Genomic DNA, 15653 nt, shown 5'->3' with positions numbered 1-15653 from the left:
ATCAAGATAGAAGAAAAACAACAAAAAACATTTGGATTTGGAACAAAACTAAAAACAATTTTTGACATTACATAACAATGCGTAAAAAACCTTGGATTCGTCGTGCGTCGTTGTAAAAGGTATCATAAATCGTTACATAATTCATAGTGAATTTCATCATCAGAGCCCAAAATTGAAGAACATGCTCATCGTATTAAAGGTAGGTCCATTTACGTATTCCATTCCTTTCTTCAAATATTTCCAACCTTTTACGAAACTGAATGAAATTCGTTTTTTCGCTACTGTCCGCCCATAGAATTAAGAACAGTCCAGAAACCGCATACGCGCATCAAACAGAAGGCGACTAAACTACTCTTAAATGAGTGGTTTAACGTTTTTACCCACTAGTTTCTTTGTAGACGTCGCTCAGTGCACAACTCCCGATTTGAATTCAACTATGTCCTGTTGTGTCGTTTTTAAGTGTAGAAATACTGCTGGGATCTTAAAGAAACAGGATGGGATACCATTTCATGTGCAAGTAGCAAATGCATGTATAAGTAGCAAATGCATTACTTCAAAATTGAATTATTTTCCCATCAAATTGTCAAAAAAAACTAAATGGATATTTTGTTAAGTGTTGCCAGGGTAGTATTTTTTTTTACGCTACTTCGCTCATCTAATGGGAGAACTAATTTAAATTGGACCTCTTGGATTAAACAACGCCGAGGTGGACATTTGACTGACATTATCTTTAAGACATCAAATATCATTTAACATGACATAAAAACATTCGTTTTATGAGAAAGATTTTTTTTAATTTTTTTTATTTCAAAGTTCATTATTTAAATTACTCTTATTAAATTACCCTGTACTTATCTACTCTATTGTGTCAATCAATGTTTCCGCATTTACAATACAATTTTAGAGAAATTAACAAATTGGTTTTTAAAATATATATAAATATCTCACATTTATGTTGTGATTAAATTTTTCGCGATCTGGTAACATTGCGCGACAACTTCACACATGCGCGTATCGAAAGTGGGTTTTTTTTTTGACACAAATATGATTCTACGCTCCTTCTGGACTATTCTTAATTATGTGTCCGCCTTTTCGCTATCAGCTGGAAAAAGGCGACTAAATAGCAAAAAGCACACGCGCCAACTGACTAACATATCAAATATTATTAAACTGTAGAGCAATGAATTGTAATGTTTGCTGTTTGTTCTGGGAGAAAGCAACGACAAATGTGAATTATTTTAGTAAAAAATCTGCAGAAATATATTTAAATAATTTTGATACATTCTTATCATGATGGGGTTGAATTACGCAAACAAATTCATTTATACGATGATCTTTAGAGTGACAATCAGATCAGATTAAGGAAGTTTGTCGTAAACTTTATAGCATTTTGCACTCACTTAAAAGATTGCAAAATTTCTTGCCATTCAATGTTAAGCACCCATTAGTCCAATGCTTACTTCTTTTACTCCTTGATTATGCAAATGTATTTTACCCAGGTGCTAATTATGAACTGCTTGATAAGTTGGAACAATTGCAGAATGTTTGTATACGTTATATCTTTAACCTTCGCAAATTCGACCACATAATCTAATACTGCACGCAACTACACAATCTCAGTATTAGGCATAGAAGAACCATTCACAAAATATCTTCACAATATTTAAAATAATCCCATGCTGCCTTTTTATCTGAGAGAGCTCTTCCAACCTTTATCAGAACATGGGCTATCTCTTCGTTCTAGTAACGAGAGAACCTTTTTAATACGCATTTACCCGGGTATTTTTGTTTCTCCTCTTTCACGGTAGTAGCTGCTCGATTGTGGAATAATCTACATACTAATGTCAGACACGCCCTTTCTTTATATACATTAAAATCAAGATTGAAATATCAATATCTAAATATTTGGGTTCTTCTTTTCTCCTTCTTCTTTCCATCCCATCCCCCCTCCACTCGTCATAGTATAATGTAGATTTTTAGTTTATTTCAGTTTCAACGTTTGTAAAAAAAATATTAGATTCTGTATTATTTTACCTAGAATAAACTGAATGGTTTGGGTAGGCAGGAAGAAATTGCCTTAAAGCAACTTCTGTCACCCTTATATGTATATAAAATGTACATAAAGTGTTAAATAAATAAACACATACGCATCACCAGGTGCTATTAAGAGCATGCTAATGATTTCATATATATTTATATAGATGATATCATATTATATTTAATGTATAAAATATTACTTTAAGGTTAACATAGCTTTTTGTTTAATGCTTTTTACATATATTTTCAAAGCACTTGATTTTGCACATTGAAAGCTTTCAATTCTGAAGTATACTAACAACTTCATTCACCGCGATGCGATGGTTCTAATTTATTTTCTAGGGTAATTTTCTTTTTGTGGATTTGTTTGAGAGGGGATATTGTTTTATGTACAAGCTAAAATATTTAAAATGTAATTTGATAAATGAAAGGTTGGCGAACTCTCTTCAAACTTGTGAAAACATAATTATATTTATGTTAATATTTTAACATGAATTTCTTGGTACTTGTAAGTTGATAATTAACTTAATATTTCAATTCATTGCAACAGAGAGCAGAAACATTTTCAAGAATGGAATATGAAGCCTAGGTATTCACAGGGCTTATTACCTGTCATTTTGCTGCTTTGTGACCACTTTACACACCGTATACAACATACACATTTCCTCATGTTTACTTTTTTTTAAATAAAAGAGCTGAAACCTTTATTGATGTGGGTGATATTCATCTGGTTGAATTTTACTCCGTGAATGTTATACAATGTGTAAACTCTTCGGCCAGTCTATGAGTATAATTGAGAGCATTACTCGCAAACCCGACAAAACATAAAATATTTAAAAAGTGAGATATGAATTAAAACTTATTCAGAGTACAGTTGTTTACAATAATTTTAACATCATCAGTTAAAAATACGGCTTTATTTGTGAGAAATTTCGAATTATTGGGTTTGTTGTAAACATGGTAACCTCTGCTCGAGTATTGCAAAGTTAGCAATCTCCAAAATTAAATGAATTATTTCATTATTATTTCTTGATATAAGAATGATTATTTTATCGCTAGTTATCATTTGATTTGATATTAACTGGTTATAACAAAAAAATTTAATATAAAAAAAAGCTCAAGGTATTATTTTGTCAGTTTTTTGTGGTTTGCTAAAAAGAAAAAAAATATGGATTTGCCCTGTTTGCAAATAGTACATATTGATATATTTGGTATAAACCCTGTAAAGCTATATTATAGCGGTCTTGAAAAATAAGTAAAAAATTGTGGCAATTAAGCAGCCTTAAACAATACGTTAAGCCTACACTAAAAACGACCATTTACTACAAAAAATTCAGAGTAAATTCGCATTTCTTCGTACCTACCGTACATAAGACGTAGAGATTTAATTTAATTATTTATAAGACGTAGAGATATTTCATGTTTTTAAAACGTTTTCGGAAAATAGCGAACACCAGGGGTCTTATGCTGGACTCGTTTGCCTTAAAAATCGCGTGCGACTTACGTAAATTAATGAGTGACAGTATTCTTGAACCACCCATGCGAATGACGTCGATCGAAACCCAGTCGAATTTATCTCGAGTGCCCCGAAGCACTCGACGTTGGCAATCGAATGCGACATTGTACCTTCAGCTGTCAAATTCTCTTCATGTAAAACGCTCGCCGTTCATATTTGAATGACGAGAATTTTAATTTCATTTTAACTAATAAAATTAAAAATTAACAGCAGTGATGAATTCTATGATATTGGCATATCGAGAAATGTGCAAATAATGTGTCTATACATACCAATGGTTTAGTTTCATACAGAGATAACTAGAAATGGCTTGTTTTGAGTAATGGCTTCACCTGAAGTGTAGTATATATGAATGAATTTATTGATTGATTTGGTGTTTATTTTGTAGAACTCCATATTTAAACTTATAATTAGAAATCAAACACTGATTTGAGTCTACTGAACACTTTATTTTATTTTGATAAGAAATTCTTAAAAATAGAAATATTATATAATAATACATTTATGTTTGTATAAATTTCCTCATAATATTTCAATCATGTTTTAAAATTAAAATGAACAGCAACCTGTTATAATATCATTGATATTTTTTCGACAACAATTATCTAAATTTACAAAACTATAAGGCTTCATTAATTATCTCACAATACATACTTGTATGTCAATAAATACTTACTTTGTTATATTTTCCCCGAAATTCAAATAGAAATACCTAAATTCCCCATTACCTATTAAACGCTTAGCCTCACCCTTAACCATCGGTTTTTCCCTCAATTATGATGAATGTACATGCTATAGTTCATAAGATTATTTTTATTTTCTACTTAAGTACCTTGAATTATATAACTATATAAGGACATTCAATCCAAATAATCTTCACATTCGTTTGAAAATGCCCTAATAAGGCGAAACAATTGTTACGAAGTTTTTATTTTTATATGTTTATATTTGTTAAAATAAAATAAAGTGTTCAGTAGACTCAAATCAGTGTTTGATTTCTAATTATAAGTTTGAATATATTTATGTAAAATATGTACACAATGGTTACTAGTTTTAGGATTAAAGGTGTTATACAAATTATCGCAACGTTGTAATTAGTTATGGAGCTGAGAGATAGTTGAGTTGTTTATTTCCATACGAAAACATTTTTTTTATGAGAAAATCAATAGTTTTCAAGAGTTACACCTTTGTAGAATTGAAAAGGGATGCTATTTTAACATAATGAATAGTGTAACTTATCACATATTTTTTTTAGTTATCCCTCTATGAAACTGTTTTAAATTATTTTATTCTTTGCCTATGTAAAAAAAAATATTTGAGATAATATTTATAAAATATATGAAATATACAAGAAGCTTTAAACTCCATTAAACTAATTGGTATTACATATTTCGTATAACATGTCAATGTGTGTTGTTTCGAGTAAAATGTTGCTGTGTCTCAGTAAAACATTTTGCTTTGTCATAAAAGTATAACATATACAAAATAGCCATAGGTGCGGAGCATGTTTGACTAGAAACAATATAAACCGGGATAAAATTAAAGTTTGAACGTGACACGAAAGCCATTGACAAATGCGTGTTAGTAGGTGTTGCCACTTTTCTATTTGATTTATAATTAAATTGTCAAAAGTTTTTCAAGAATACCAATTTGACAAAGCAATCGAGATGAACACTTGACTATTGTCGAGTGGATGACAAAATATCACGTCTTTTCAGTGTAAGGTACCCCAGTGCCAATTCGCTAGGAGGCATCATTTTAGTGAGCTTTACAATTTTCCGTTTATGTCATGTTTTTGTTATTTTCAGTGTTGTTTTAGAAGCAAAATATTTTTTCGTTTTGTTTGTTTATTTACGAAATGTACGGTACAATATAATTATTATGTATTTATACAAAAACAACAACAACAGCTAGTTACCTCTCCCGAGAAATAATTTTATGAAGAAAATTTTCATTTTGTAACGAATGGTAGATTTAATTTTTTATAATATTTGAAAGGTTCCTATGTTTTTAACCCTTCCAGACCTTAATTAATTCCTTTGGATAAACAAATGGTTTGTACTCTGTTTGTACTAAATAAATTATTTAAAAAAATAAGGTATTTAAAATTGTTTTTAGCTTTTAAACTTTAGTAATTGTTTAATGTTATTCTTTTTAAATGTTGGCTCTCAAACGGATTATTTATCAACAAAATTCATGAAACATAAGTTATTATCTTAGATTATATGTTTGTTCAAACAAACAGTTGAATTTTAGTAAAATTAATTTAAAACTTGGCTTAAATATCATTTACGAGAACAATGGAACTTCGATCGAAAACAAACAAACTAGCCATTATCAAAAAGCTAACCTTTACTACTAACATAGACAGAAAAAAAATAACGTAGGTACTTTGTTATACCAGCAATTAAAAAAAAAGCTCCACGTTTTTATTTTATTTTACTAGTTTCGGGAGCAAAAACGTATAAAATATAGTGTATATTTTTTTTGTTTTTAATTTATTCTTTTTACAAAACCCGTTAGGGTTATTCAAGAAATATTATACGGTCTAGTCATGGAAATGTCTCACCTGGGCCTCGATTATGATGGGAAAATAAAGACGTCATACCTTCACCTTGACGGTATATTCAAAGATAAATTCCCTCTAGCGATTATAAAGATATACTACCAACCCCCCCACCTTTAAGCTTTGGGTGGGTACATCGATATGAATTAAGGGGAAGCGTACGTCACGGTACACATATCTACGCTCTAAAATGACATAGCTTCAGTATGACGTCATAGTTAAAGATAAAAGTCTCCCGGCCGACTAAAAAGGTATGGTACCGATACCCCCCCACCATCAAGTTTTGATGTAAGTACATAATTTTATACCGACGAGTCTAGAACCCCTCGATACGTTTATCTACGCATTAAAAGTGTCAAAAAGTGATTTATTAAAAAAAATTATCGTTTTGAAGTTGGCACTTTTTTTCTTAAAAGCCTATTAAAAATACGAGAGAGAAATAAGTAAGTTTTGAAGCCGACCGTTAAGTGTACCGTCTAGGTGATTTCCAAAAGTCATGCAAAATTCATGTTCAAGCGAGCTGTTGGAGTTTATAATCCATATAATATAAGTGAGCACTTTTTATTACAGAAGCATATTTAAAATATAAATGAGAACTTTTTTAAATGTTAATGACGTAAGGAACGCGGACTAATTGTTGCGGTCATTCCATTGGCTTGTTTCGATCATATGATGTCGATATGACAAGTAAGTAGAACATACCGAGGTAAGATACAGATAGTACAGAAGTTAAGTATACCGTCTCGATATATACAGATGAAGATAACGTTCATAATAGAGGCACTGGTAAGTGTAGTCATCATGTGCTTTTTAAGGTAGATTTAAATTTGTTTTCAGTGTAATTTTTCAAGTTACTTTACCAGGTAAGTCCAGACTGAAAGGGTTAAAGATGAATCCCCATTGTAGATAAACATTTTATTCGTGAAATAAACAACGTCTTTATTAAATTTTAATCAAATGAATACAAACATGAAATATTTGACTTCTTTGGTGATTTTCATCTTATTTTTTAAAGTAAACAATGAAATACGTAGGTATGTGGAAATGAAGCGTGTTTATGCGCACGTACGAGTACATAATATGTACTCAATCTCATTTTTTTGAGTCGTGCTCTATAATTTAGCCGAATGAAATATTTAGTAAAATATTTATTTATTAATTTATACATTTATTTATTAGATTATTGATATATTTATACATCAACCGTTGAAAGAACCTTTTACCAAAAAACGTTTTACAGAAATAATCATAGCAGTGAACAGTAATTATGTAGTACATAATATGAAATATAATAAAATAATTAAAACTAAACAACTTAGTGAACATAAAATACAAGCAAAATACAAAATTAAAAAAGTAAAAAAGAAACATAACATCTCTAAAGAAAAGATAACAATTAACATGAGATAATCATTTGTTCTAAATATAACAAAGTAAAGTTGAGAATAATTTAAGATAAAAGTGTACATAAATACGTACATAATAATGTACATAAATAACTAGGTAATAATAAAAAAGAAAATTAATACAACATTAGTAAATAATAAGTTTTTAGAGCAATAAAAAAACTTAAATTATATATATATATATACATATTTTATGTATATACATGTTGGACCAATCTCGAAGATGTCGCGAAAGCGATGAAACCGGTCACTGGATATTCCAAATTCAGTGGATTAAAGTAGGTATCACTCGTCTTTTATTTCTACAGTAAATTAAACTTAAGTCAAAGTCCTATTTTTCCTGTAAAGTCTAGCCCTACCTTAAACACAATTACCCCCTCCTCTATCCTTATTGACACCCACTGTTTACTGTTTATTTTACGTTTGTATATTTAGTTATTATATGACCCTGAAGAGGGCAACGTGAGTTGCCGAAACTAGTCGGTTGTGCCAATAAAAAAAGTGGTTTATCAAACAAAGTCATTTTATTTATACCTTTAAAATATTACGATATTGATTTTTTTAAAGCAGTTATCTAAGTATCATCATCATCATACCCCTGTCCGTACCGAATGAAGCACAGAGCACTATATTCGTAAATAAAACACCGCGTACTGCAGCGTACACCGTTCATCTATTATATGAAGGTAAGGTCAACATCCTTACGCTTCAGGTGCCAGTCTTGTATGTAGAAACACCCTTTTAACCAATACTTCACGTAGACCTTCCCAGAAATCGTACCCGGGACCTCAATCATGGTAGGCTAACGCGCAACGACTGTATGTGAGGCGGACTTATCCTCACTCGATTTCCCTTTTCAGGATTTATTCCCGAAAGCTTCCATTTTTTTGTATTTATTTTTATTTAAGATGGTTAACATGAACAAAAAATATAAAAAGAAAAATAACGAAACCCACTTAACCGACTTGCAAGCAGGTTTCTTATTTTTCCTTTACAAAGAAAAAAGTTAGAGAAATTATATAAATTTAAAAAGTAATATAAACATTATTATGAACTAAAAGCAAACTTATTTTTCACACAATTTTTTTTTACAAAAATTGAAATAGATGACATAAAATAATAATCAATATAAAGCCTTCTTACATATTGGCCATTTACTTATTTTTTTCTTAAATGTTTTTTTAAGATCGGCTTAGGAATCTTATTGAAAATTTTAGGAATTGTATAATGAAGTGTTTTTTGGCCATATTTATTTACAAACCTCGGTACTGACAAGCCTTCACTTTGTGCTAGCCTTGTATTATGTATATACTTTTTCTGGTAGTTACTATCAAATCGATATATAGTAATAAATTTGAGCCATAGAATAGAATTTACGGACAGGCACCCTTGATTTTAAAAAAGTTCGGGTACGTCTTCCTTATCAATTCTAGCTGATCTGTTAATTAATTTAAGAGCCGAGTTTTGTAAATATTGAACTTTTTTAATGTTGGTTTTACAAGAAAGTCCCCAACTGGTAATACCATACCTAATAAATGATTCCGCTAATGATTGATTAATAAGTCTTAAAGTTTTTATTGGAACAAAATATTTTATTCTAAAAATGCTGCCTATAACTGACCTTAATATTTTACGTAATTTGGAAATATGTTAATCCCATTTAAAAAAATATAAATCGTAATGCCCAAATACGCATATTTATTTATTTATTTAGTTTATTTTATTTTATTAACATAAACGGCAAATCTGCCTTTTACAAACATTTATAATATTACAAATTTTCTTATACCTAAGATTTATATAATAAAAAAATCAACCTTAAAATTATACAGCATATTCAGTAGAAAGTTTAAATAATAAAACATTCTACAGTAATACAACGAGAAAATCATAAGTACTGTTTCATACAGCTGGGCAAAGTGAACAACAAACTGTGTATATTATGAAATGCATGAATGAATAAAAATAATTACCATTCACCATCTTTGAAAAAGTTCAAAAGGTTTGTTCTATAGGAACAATACCCCACACTAAATATATCGGATACGTGAGAATAACTATTGCCGAGTTCATGAAGTCTGTTTAATACGGCATTACAAGTATACACTGTCCGTGAATTGTTGCTACAAAACGGTGGCACCTGTCTAGTCATTCATTAACTAAACCATTTTTTCACAGATACATAACATGACACTACCATTATGAAGACCGTTGAAACTATGAGATACTATTGGTTGCGAATTATGTGGGTGTGCATTTGTCAATTATTGTCACGATTTCTACAGCCACAGCAAGACCTCGTGTCGTATATATTATTTTGTTGAACGCGTGCCGCATCAAACTCATTGTTTCCACCAACCAGCAGTGCCGAGCATCAGATTGGTGATTGCCCTAGTGCTGGTGCCGCTCGCAAGTGACCGTCGGATCCAAGCAATTCCATCAAGAACGAACCAGGTTAGTGGCTTCCATTCCTGATTCATTTCATTTGTTGGGGTTGTGACTGATTGACACTGCACACCACACAGAAGGATATTCATTATTTATATTAAATTAAAAATACAGTCCACTATATCGTAGAAGCCCTAAGACTTCGCCCCCGCTATTTCTCGCCCCGCATCCGCGTGGGAATCAGTTTCCCACCAACTACATTAATTTGATTTAATGCTAGTACATGAGGGGATCTGACATGTATATTTTAGTCTTTTTGCATTTATTATAAGACCATTATTGTCACGTTAAAATTACTCGACCAGGATTCTGGTTGTATTTCATACACAGAACTGTATTCTCAATTCGCCCGGACACAGTTATTACATATAAAACATAGTCCTTGTATGTTTTAACTGGGTGTTCTATGCTGTAATGACTATAGTATTGTTTTGTCCTCTCAGCTTATTGTAGCGCAAATAATGTGTAAAGTAGATTGTAGTTATTGATTTCACATTCGCAATAACGACTGCACATATACATAGTTGACATGTGTGAGTTTTGAAATCTATTCAAAGCTATACTAGCAATGTTAAAACTCCCGTGACCGTGCACAATGAAAAATACAGTTTCGTATGTAACTCTTGTTCTTGTGTGGCTTTGGCGTAACACGAGTCGACATACGATACAAGACTTGATATTTCTCTCTTATTTATTTTATTTATTTTATTTTATTTTTATTTTATTAGGGAAATCAACAGTTCTACATACATATTTTTAGTAAACAAACAGATATAGTGTATAAACTCAGAACCAATAACAGATTTCCACATAGTATACAAAGTTAGTAAAGAATATATATATTACATATCAAATAAATACAAACAATTTATACATATAAAAATGTTATTTTCAAGTACTCAATAATCAAAGATTTTTCATTTAAATATTAAAGTTGTATTTTATGTTATCTTCAAATGAACATTTTCACACGGATTTGGAAAGCAAAATTTGTATGAATACGCTGGATTTTAATACAAAAATATTTATGCGAAGGTGGTTTTTTTTAATATTTATTTTTATTTTAGAAGGTAAACATGGATAGAAAATATAAAAGGAAAAATAATGAAACCCACTAAACCGAAAAACCGGCTTAAATGTGATGCCAATACCACAATAAATCTATTTTACTGTATCAGAAAGAGCGCGAAAATAGAACTTGTAACGAGGAAGACGGAGAAGCTGTTCTGTGGCCGGCGTTTGTGTGAAAGAGACAAAACAAAAGAAGAAGTTGTTTCAATCAGTCGATTGTTGGCAGTGCGCAGAAATGCACGCTAGTTAAATGACCGGCGTGTTTATGATTTTTAATTTATTTAGCTATAACAGGCCTAAATTTTATCTTTTTTTTTTAATTATGGATAAGAAATCATGAAAAACAGAATGTCTCTATTTTTTTTATTTTGTTCAAATGTCTTCAGAATATTCTCTCTTTTACTTGAGGTGGTAAAATCACCGCGTGTAAAGAATTTTTTAGCACAGCCTTTTGAGAGTTAAAAAAAAGAACCAGAATCCTGGACGAGTACTTTCGGCTTGATAGCAACTCCCGGGTAAAAATCCTGAAAAAGGAAATTGAGTTGAGATTAGTCAGCGCGAATGCCTACCACGCAAGAGGTCTTGGATTCGATTCCCGACATAGTTGATATGAAATATTTTTTAAAAAAAGAGTGTTTTCACACTATAATATTTCATAGTCCCTGGACTGGTACCTGAAGCGTTAGACTGATCATCTTACCTTGATGTAACAAAAAATTTAATCAAGATACGCTGCGATTGGTGTACCAATGCGGTGCCCTATGCACCATTAGTTGCGAAGAGGGAATGATGATGATGATTAATGGTCAGCACATTATGCCTAACATATTTGGGATTCCAGGTTCTATTTCTGGCCGACGCGATGCTTAAATTTGATTTATTATACGATTTTCCACGATTCATTTTTCATTATAATAAATAATAGTTTTTTAAAAAACAGGCGCCTAAGTCGTTAGACTAATCAAATAAACTTCATGTGTACTCTTCTTCTTCTTCTTCTTGAGTCTTATTCTCTCCACTGCTGGATAAAGGCCTCTTCGAAACGTCTCCATTCCTTCCTATCACCCGCTTTCATCATCCATGTTTTACCTGCAATAGAGGCGATGTCGTCGATTCATCTTTTCTGTGGCCTTCCAACACTTTTTTGTTTGCCCACGGTCTCCACTTTATTATTCTGGTTGACCACCTGCCATCATTTCGCCTCGCCAGTTGTCCTGCCCTCTGCCATTTTTATTTCGCTGCACGATCCGTGATATCCATGACTCCGGTTCGGCGCCTTGTTTCTTTATTTTTTACTCTGCCTCTTAGACACACACCGAGCATCTGTCTTTCCATGGATCATAACATGCATTTTAATTTCTGGCTACTTTTCTGTGGTACAGACATGGTTTCTAGTCCGTATGTTGTCACCGGCAATATGCACGATTTATTTACTTGTCTTTTTAAGCATATAAAGACTTATTTTTTATGTTTGAAGCACTTACTTTGTGGAACATTATTACACTTTGTGGAACATTATATTATTATATTAATATATTAAAATAAAATCACTTTGCTTTATGCACTACTGATATCTTAATATTAATTTTATAAATATCAATAAAGATTAATTTAATATGATTATAATTTTATAAATATCAATTTCAAAAATATAAATGGTACATTAAAACAAAGTGATTTTATATTAAATAAAGGGACTTCTTTATTTTCAAAAATATATATTAGTTAGCCCTGTTTTTTTTGACAACTTCACTGTCTAGTTATCTTCACCAAGTTTGACTTTGTGTCCTAGATATATATATGTATTCATCAACCACTTCGATTTTATCAATTCTCCCTGTTGGACTCATAATCATGTGTATTACGAATTAATTATAAGAAAGTTTAGTGCTACGGGAAATTGGATATAAAAATGTTTTCTTAAACGTGGTAAAATGAGAGCATCTAATTGTACTGCAAAGTATCTTGAAAATGTATGAAAAAAATAATAAAAAGGATTTTAATTCAAATGATGAACTACTTTGACTTATGTCACAATTTCTTCTGAATCAATAAATAATAGTGTTGTGATAGATTTCCGGTTTCCAGGAAGCCAACTCACCAATCACCCGAACTCACCGACTAAAACTTATGACGTCACTGGCCGAATAATTTTAAAAATACGAATCTTAAAAAAATCGATCGAAAAAGTTTTGTCGATGTTTCATTGGGATCGCGAAAACGTTAAACAATCACGGTTATAAACTTTCATCGCGTCGGTTTTAACCGACAATTTCGGCCATTGTGATTGAACTCCTAGAATGGCACCAGAATGATAAGACTTATCGCTCTGCCCTTACGTCTATAAATATATAAATTCGTTTAATTTTCCTTGTGTTTAATGTTTAAAATGCTTTTTAGCAACTCGCTACTCACAGTTCTGGAAGCGCTGCTTTCAAGGCTGCTCTGTGAAGATATTGATGGGGTGCGGGCAAGGCGGGCCGCGGGGTGGCGGGGTTCCCCGGACGGCTGCACAGTTTGAGAATCTTTTGGCACATTAAATTCCTGAAACAAAATAAGCATCGTCAATATATTATTTACTCTGTGTCCGGACGGACGAGTTATACAGTTGTGAGTGTGAAATAGAACCAGAACGCTAGAAAAGTGTTTCCGACTCAACGACCATTATATTCTAGGGGCGAATCGTCGAAATAAGCTATTATGCGCAGCTTGCTATTTGACTATCCATAATAATATTTTATAGTAGTTATATTTATGGGAAAACAAATAAATGTATGGTTATATGTTATAAATAACCATCACTGTTTGTGTGTTTTTCCAAAAATATATATAAATATCCATAAAGCGCGCCCCGGGCCCAATCTGCTCCCAGAGAACGAAGAAACTAGCAGATTACTAACGCTAATTTCTTCATAAAAATATGTATGCTGTATTTAAATTCTTAAAATCCTGTTGCTGTTATTTCCTTTTTAAGTAAGCTTGCAGATCACAGATATGATTTGAAGATTGTTTATTTGAACAACGGTATTTTGAACATGATTTCCTAAGGCCTATTTTTTTATATTTTACGGTTGACACATGACAAAGGACACGTGGCGCTTGATGTGGCTCTTTTCGGCAGTATCCATTACGAAAGGAATTGGTACAGTGCTTTGTTTTGACATTTTAATCATAATGAAAATAATATCTACTAAATGTCATTGCGGTATTTTTTAATCAACGTTTGTACAAGTGTTATATTAAAATAGAGTAGAATATAGCTACGTACACTGCGAAGTTAATAATAATTGCTGTTTGGGTTGATTTGATAGATTATTGATCATAATCTTCCGTTGTCAACAGCTGAAGTAGAAAGATGGTGTTCAAAGAACCGTAGAAGAAATAGCCATTGAATATAACTTATTTGGAGGTACCTATATGAAGGTACAAATTTATGTACCCATTTTTAAGATTCCCTTTAAAAAAATATCGCTCGCTACCGTCATCTTAATGATTCTATGTCCGCTCCCTAGTTGGAACATATGATGCCCACAAACAGCCTTTAGGGCTATGGAATGCGTGAACCCGCCATGTTCCGTAAGGATTTATGTTAGTTAGATCATACGCTGCTTTTTCCTGAAATCAAGGGAATAAAAAATAAAACGAAAGAACATTTAAGTTTGGTGTTTCTTCTGTGGTAAGAAGAGACTCGTTTTTAACTTTCCGAGATCAACAGCTATCCATGTGATAATGAAACCCTTCAAGATGTTCCCCACTTGTAGATGCATTCCTTCTTTTTGGTGTCAAAGGATATAGCCCGGAGGCGCGATGCAGAAGCGTTGGTGAGAATCTAAGGCACGTCCATTCCGTAATAAGCCACAATGGCTTATCTTACGGTTGGAATAGTACAGGTAATAAGGACAATACAAAATAATAACATAACACAAAATGTCGTGATCTCTTCAATTGAAACGGAAGACCTACTGATGTCAGTCAATAGTCCAGCTTCTCTTGAACGAGTTTTCTGGGGTTTTCTCTTCAACAAGCAAACGCGGAGAAGTTTCTATAAAAGTGACCAACATTTAGCAGCGGACATTCAGTACGTCGGCGTCGAGAACCGGATGTCTTGTAAAATAAACAAGCGTGGCTAAGGCTGTTAGGAGGCAGAAATAAAACAAAAATGAAAACACCCGTTTCGGGTTCTGTTTCACACTCAGAATGGTGTTCTTCATCGCCAGTAGCCAGTACACATTATAAATTGAGAAAAACACGACAATAAAAAGCACAATCGTAATTATACCTGATATTAATACTTAAATTTTAAGTTCATTATGAATGTTATAAAAATTACGTGCAGAAAAAAAAGTTTTTTTTCTGAAATAAACAATTCGTATTGTTCATTGGTATTGGAATATTTTATAGATATGTTTGTCAACCTATGAAGGTCAGAAATGAAATTAAAGCGTCTCGCCAATAATTATAATAGTATCTATTTACTTTATGGGGTATCTTAAAAGAGATTGAAACTTGAGCATAATAACGGATTATTAACATAATAAAGGATTATTACTATTTTTATTGTTATTGAAGCAGACAGAAACTTCAGCGGAATCATAACAAGTTCGGTTTC

The 15653-nt window shown here is 31.8% G+C and overlaps 1 protein-coding gene across 1 annotated transcript in view; it reads right to left on the bottom strand.

The window, feature by feature from the left end:
* The window catches only part of Sytbeta (Synaptotagmin beta), a 48955-nt gene that overhangs the window by 14531 nt on the left and 18771 nt on the right, over nt 1-15653 (bottom strand). Inside the window, exons 2-3 of the mRNA XM_088238278.1 lie at nt 13460-13588; nt 5227-5232 (exon numbers count right to left, since the gene is read on the bottom strand). Coding sequence (XP_088094404.1) covers nt 5227-5232; nt 13460-13588 — 135 coding nt within the window. The remainder of the gene's footprint in view (nt 1-5226; nt 5233-13459; nt 13589-15653) is intronic.

The sequence above is a fragment of the Micrasema longulum genome, unplaced genomic scaffold (assembly GCF_059751315.1).
Source record: "Micrasema longulum isolate JH-2025_06_02 unplaced genomic scaffold, ASM5975131v1 h1tg001853l, whole genome shotgun sequence".
In the NCBI taxonomy this organism is placed as follows: Eukaryota; Metazoa; Arthropoda; class Insecta; order Trichoptera; family Brachycentridae; genus Micrasema; species Micrasema longulum.
Note: the sequence above shows the minus strand (reverse complement) of the source record. Positions and strands in the feature narration are given on the sequence as shown.